General features: G+C 47.5%; 1 protein-coding gene across 1 annotated transcript; it reads left to right on the top strand.

Moving 5' to 3' along the window:
• The first annotated feature begins 926 nt into the window (after positions 1 to 926).
• Il24 (interleukin 24) lies at positions 927 to 5830 on the top strand. The gene is made up of 6 exons (XM_074048466.1): positions 927 to 1114; positions 2777 to 2947; positions 3613 to 3675; positions 4078 to 4236; positions 4646 to 4720; positions 5557 to 5830. Exons 1-6 carry the CDS (start codon positions 1022 to 1024, stop codon positions 5638 to 5640), a joined length of 645 nt encoding a protein of 214 aa, XP_073904567.1. The 5' UTR covers positions 927 to 1021; the 3' UTR covers positions 5641 to 5830.
• Positions 5831 to 5841: the final 11 nt, after the last annotated feature.

The raw sequence follows: 5841 nt of genomic DNA, 5'->3' as shown, positions 1-5841 counted from the left end.
CCACTGGCCTTCTCAAAGTCTTTACTAATCTAGGGAGTGTGATTTGTTCCCAGGAGGGGCTAGCACATGCTAGGCTTCTCTAATTGACCTAGAGTGTTCTTGTTTCCTGTGTGTCATGCAAGCCAAGCTTTCTCAAGCTGAGGTTCCATGGAATGCCCTTTGGGAAACACTGCTCCAATCTGTGCCCTCATTGGACACTTGGTGAACCTGAAGCCTGAATGCCTCGCTAGCTGGATATATGGTCAGGTCTCTTGACTACACTGGCAATCCCAACATGCCACACTGCTTGTGTCCCCTGAGTGATCCCAGGCAGGGCAACACAGGCCCTGGCTAGCCTGCCAGGGCATCAGGGACCCCAGTGTTTCCGGCCTGTCATTGCACATGCCTCCTTATTCTTCCTGGTTATTAGAACCTAAAGAGAAATATATTTTGGTTGAGTAATTATAAACTGAGGGACCAAGGGCAGCTGCAGGCCAGGAAAGACTTCTAAAATTCCTGGCCCCGATGGATTAAAGGAGAGGTAATTATGGCTATCCTTAGCCTCTGGGCTACTGTCCCTTCACAAATAGGGCATAATTATTGAATTATTTTGACAATAAGGTATACTCTGCACAGTACTAGTGTGTTTATGTGTGTACAGAATTTACAAAGCACCTGTGTCACTTTTGCCTTTGCTCCTCTAGTGGAATAGGACAGATTTTTTTTCTTTAATTTTATAGATGTAGAAACTGCAGCCCAGAGAAGCTAGGAGACTTGCCCTTGATGGCCTCACCTGACCTCAGGGGCTGCTTTCTGCATTGCTCCATTGTCTTAGAGAGAAGGGTGACTAGGCAGTGAAGTAATTCTCTAGGGAAGCATGACCAATTTCCCTTTCTCCACCTCCCTCTTCTTCCTCTGCCCCTCCTCCAGCCCCCTTATATACAAAATCTCCACAAAGTCTTGCTTACCTGTGCACCTTGACTTTGGAAATAACTTCCACAGCTGAGGCAGGAGATTACCCACAGGTAATCTCTATCAGTGAATGGTGAGAGAACCTGCGCAACCTTCTGCTACTATAAAGAAAAACAGCCGCCTCCAAACAGTCAGCTGTCCAGCACCCCTCACAGGACCCAAGGTGAGGCTGGGGAATGCCTGCACACCCCTGGAAGCATTAGACTACTGCCTTGTTTGGAAACAGGGGGGTTGAGGGTGGATGGCAGAAGTCAATTTTTTTTGAGTTGTTTATGTAAGGATGAGAATGACTGGATGAGGATCTGCTTTCTTCAAGTCAACCCCAAGAAGAATTTAGGTTGCATGGGAGGAAGGCCAGGAGGATTATGAGATTCTGAGATGAATTTTCAAAGGAGGCTCCAAAGCTTGTAGAATTTGAAAGAACAGAGTGGAACGACTTTGAAAAAGATGCTGACACACAGGCCTATCCCAGGTGCTGGCATTCATTCCAAAGAGGACTTCTCTGGTCTTTCTGCCCAATCTCTTCAGGTGTGATGACATTGCCTGGAATAGGAAAGGCTCTTGAATGTTTGTGGAAGGAAAAAGGGAGGGAGGGAAGAAGGAGGAAGGGAGGAAAGAAGGAAGAAAAGCAGAGAGCAAGGGAGGCACTGGAAAGAAATTCTCTGCATGCAGTCACTATAAATAGGTAATAGTTCTTCGTTCCTCTGCTCAGAGTCCTTCACAGTCACCCATTCCCAACTGGAGCTTTAAATGGAAGTTTTGAAGGTGATTCATCTAGAGCTCTGCTTCTTCCCTCTGGTGAAGTTACTCGAAGAGTCAATTCTTAGAGTTAAGAGTGAATCGGGCAGCTGAGGTGGCAGTTAGTGTGTGATCCAGACCTGCCTTCTGCTCCCCTCCCTGTGGCTTTGGGTTAACTCCTCAGCTCCCTTACAATGAGGAATCAGGGCCAGCCACTTCCTCAAAGAAGAAATAGTCCTGCCCAAGTGTGTCTGATGACTCAGGGCCAGTCCCAGGCAAGCAATTATCTAGGTAAACTCTGTTCTCCCAAGTTTGGCTCACAAGACATGTTCCTGGGCACATTAGAATCTTCCATTTCTTCCCTCTTTGTGGTCAGATTCTGACTAGAAGACTAGGGGGAACTGTAATGGGGAAAGAAGGAGGTGCAGGTGTGTGGAGGTGGATGGGCATGATGGAGAGAAAGGAAGAATATCAGGTATGAGACTGAGGGCAGAAAGACCCCATACCACCCTAGTGATCCCCAGCAACACCAAGGTTTGCAATTTCTGTTATTATAACAGAATAATTGACACTGGGTAATTTGTAAGAAAAAGAGGTATATTTGGCTCCAGTTCTGAAGGTTGGCAAGTTCAAGGTCAGGTGGCCACATCCATTGGTGGGGATGGTCCTTGCTGGTATGGACTCTGCATAGTCCCAAGGTAGTGCAGGACATCACATGACAACAGGGCACATACAAGGCAGAGCTAAACTGACTTTTGTAACAGACCCACTCTCAAAATAATCTATTAAACCTTTAACCCATCAATCCATGCATAAATGAACCCTTTTGTGAGGTCAGAGCCCTCATGATCTAATCACTCCTTAAAGGTCCCACTTTTAATATGTCACAATGGGGATTAAGTTTCAATGTAAGTTTTGGTGGCAACATTCAAACCATAGCATTACCCTTGTCTCAGGGTTCCCATCTGTGTGCTTCTAGGCAGACTCCAGAAGCATTGCTCTGGACACAGTGCTCCTTGTCAGAAGCCTGCCTGAGGGAAAGGCCTTTCTTTCTTCAGCAGATTTTCCACCCCTTCCTTTGCTGCAGATGGGCTCTGGACTGCAGACGGCTGCCCTTCCTTTCCTAAGTCTGATCCTGCTTGTCTGGAGCCAGGTGCCAGGGCTCCAGGGCCACGAATTCCGATTTGGGTCCTGCCGAGTAGAGGGGGTAGTTCTCCCTGAACTATGGGAGGCCTTCCAGGCCATGAAGCACACTGTGGTGAGTGGGGAGTTACTCTGCACTCTGCTTTGGGGGTCACCTGGTGGGGGCTCCATGATTAGGGAACCCTTCACAGCTTGCTAATCAGCTTCCTATATAAGAACTCTGTGAAGTCAGGAGGCATCTCCAGCCCCATGTCACTCATGAGGAAACTGAGGCTTAGGAAGATGTGGTCAGCATCCAGGAAAATGAGAAGAGCCCAAGGGAAATAGAGAAGACAGCTTGATTCCCCCAGCATCACCCTGGATGGCTCATGATAAGTGTCAGGGTAGCAGAGGGAGCTCCAATGGTGAAGCAACACTCAAGTGCAGTCCATCCTCCTCCTCCTATGGTTCTTGAACTAAATAAGCTTATTTCCTCATGTCTCTAATAACCAAAAGTCCTATGTCAACATGAAGTCTGTGTTCAGGCTCTTGGAACCCTTGGGATTCCATTTGCTCCTGGGGAGTGAGGGGGCAAACTTAATTTTTTTTAATAGAGGGGACCTGTCCTCCCTCCCCAGGATCCACCTCAGTATGGCCCCTCTTGGATCCTCCTTTGGTCCCTCTGGCTAAATCTAACCACAGACTGGTTAGATTTAGGGGTCGGAGGAAGCTGCACATTTGCAGTGTTGGCTGCCATGTGGACCCCTAACTTGGAGACATCTTTTCTTTTTGTTCCTAAAGCAAGCTCAGGATAACGTCACAAGTGTCCGGCTGCTGAAGCAGGAGGTTCTGCAGAACGTCTCGGTAATCAGATGGTGGGAAGGAGGGTGCTTCCTTCAGTGGAGCTGATGACCTTTTGCCTGGGGCTGCCCCTATACAGGACAGGGGCAAAGGTGGTCTGTGTCTGGAGCTACCAGTTTGCACAAATATACTGAGGACTGACCCCTGAGAGGGACTGAGTCTCAGGAGTCAAGAAGGCTAGGGTGCAATTGCTGTGTTCAAGGATGTTACATTTCTCCTTTCTTCTCTTCCCAGTCATTTTCCTGCCAAGTGTTAACCACAAAGTCCAAATCAAGAACTTTCTAGGGCCCATCATGTTAGAGAGACTGTGTGGCATAGAAGAAAGGGAACATTGGTTAGATGGGAAGCTCTAAGGGCCAGGGTGGGCAGAGGTCTGGGCTCCGCAGTGACCTAGCTCTTCCCCAGGACACTGAGAGCTGTTACCTTATCCATGCCCTGCTGAAATTCTACTTGAACACTGTTTTCAAAAACTACCACAAGAAAATTGTGGAATTCAAGATCCTGAAGTCATTCTCTACTCTGGCCAACAACTTTTTGGCTATCATGTCAAAACTACAACCCAGTGTGAGTAGAACAGAGCTGGGACCAGGAGCTTGGGAAACTGCATGCTTGAGAATATCCCCTCCTCTTAGCTGGTGGTCCTGGCTTCTAGTCCACAACAAGGAGTGGGGGGTGTTACAGAAAAAGAGTTCATGTTCAGATCTGGGTCTAGATCTGGTGATATTTTGCAAGATGCCCAACCTCTCTGGGTTTCAGTTTTGTCATCTGTAAAAAGAGGGTGACACGCCTACCTGGAGGGACTGCTGTGAGAATGAAAGGAGGCAACCCTTGCTATGTGGTTGTAGTCTGGCATTGACTTCTTTGAGATGTTGGACTCAACTTTGTCCTCTCAGGCATTGAGAGCCCCCTGGCCCCCCCAAAATGGGAAGAAGCTCCTACCTAACTCTTGGCACCTTTTTTTTCTGTTATCCAGCAGGAAAATGAGACATTTTCCATCAGTGAGAGTGCACACAGACGGTTTCTGCTGTTCCGGGGAGCATTCAAACAGGTCAGACCAGGAGCTGGGTGCTTGTCCCTTCAATAGAAGCAGACTAGCTCAAACTGTCACAAGAGGGCGCCTCAGAGGCCTAATGCAGAATTTAATGTAGGTGACTCCAACAGGAGTCTGACCCCCGAACCCAACTGATTTACAAGAGCATAGGTATATTTGCATCAATTAGCATACACTTTGCATAAGCATCACAAATGAAGTTTTCAACTACTTTTGGAGATTTTCCTTGTGAGAGTTTTCTGTATACTTGAGCTAGGCAGTTGAAATCAGAAGTGAGAGAAGGGAGACACCCCATGCCCACCTCACCACATCTGACTATGTTCCATAATGTCCAAGTGGTTTCATTTGTGAATGAAAATTAGGGGAAATTATCTCCTCTTAAATTAAGACACCAAAGAAAATCCAAATTTTATCCCCAGCACTTCCCCATGCCTCAAATAAAAAGCCTTATATGATTTTGATCACGTTTTAGAGGAACAGATACATCAGCCTATAAATAAATGGTGAAGAGCAAAACCCTATGATGGATTTGGGCCTGTTTCCTCATTAGCACATGAACTCAGGTGGGGGCCACGAGTACCCCCAGCTGCCTTCCATGGTTCTTGTTAGGGGCATCATATGCCTTTCCCTGACTCTTACCCATTGCTACTCAGTGGCTTCTTTGTCCTCACTCCCGAAGCCAACACACATAGAGGGCAGAAAGGCTATGGGCCACTCCATAGGGGATCCTGCCCATGATTTGGGGTCAGGCCTGTTTCAAGCATGGCAGGTCAGACAGAAAACTACTCTCATAGCTAACACAGCTAACCTTCAACTCTCTCTATTCCCTATAGTTGGACATAGAAGCAGCACTGACCAAAGCATTTGGGGAAGTGGACATTCTCCTGACCTGGATGGAGAAATTCTACCAACTCTGAATGCCTAGTCCAGGGTACCCTCCTCGCTCATTCCCTGTGTCATTTCAAACCATTGTCCCTTCCCGTGCTGTTCTCTGGGTACTTCACACCCCTGGCCATGGACTCATTAGTGGCCCAGGCTTATCTTTACAGACTTCACTGTGCAGCAGCCTGAACAACAGTCATGGAAGGCGCCTTTGGATGCTGTGAATAACTCATGAA

This window comes from Castor canadensis, chromosome 11 (assembly GCF_047511655.1).
Source record: "Castor canadensis chromosome 11, mCasCan1.hap1v2, whole genome shotgun sequence".
Taxonomy (NCBI): domain Eukaryota; kingdom Metazoa; phylum Chordata; class Mammalia; order Rodentia; family Castoridae; genus Castor; species Castor canadensis.
This window is presented reverse-complemented; position numbering and strand designations above follow the sequence as displayed.

What these genes read in the sequence shown, in the direction of transcription:
- Il24 (XM_074048466.1), top strand. Translation starts at nt 1,022, where the DNA reads ATGGTGAGAGAACCTGCGCAACCTTCTGCTACTATAAAGAAAAACAGC. An exon ending in AGGTTCTGCAGAACGTCTCG is followed by an intron (nt 3,676 to 4,077) that starts GTAATCAGATGG and finishes GCTCTTCCCCAG; the next exon opens with GACACTGAGAGCTGTTACCT. An exon ending in TGTCAAAACTACAACCCAGT is followed by an intron (nt 4,237 to 4,645) that starts GTGAGTAGAACA and finishes TCTGTTATCCAG; the next exon opens with CAGGAAAATGAGACATTTTC.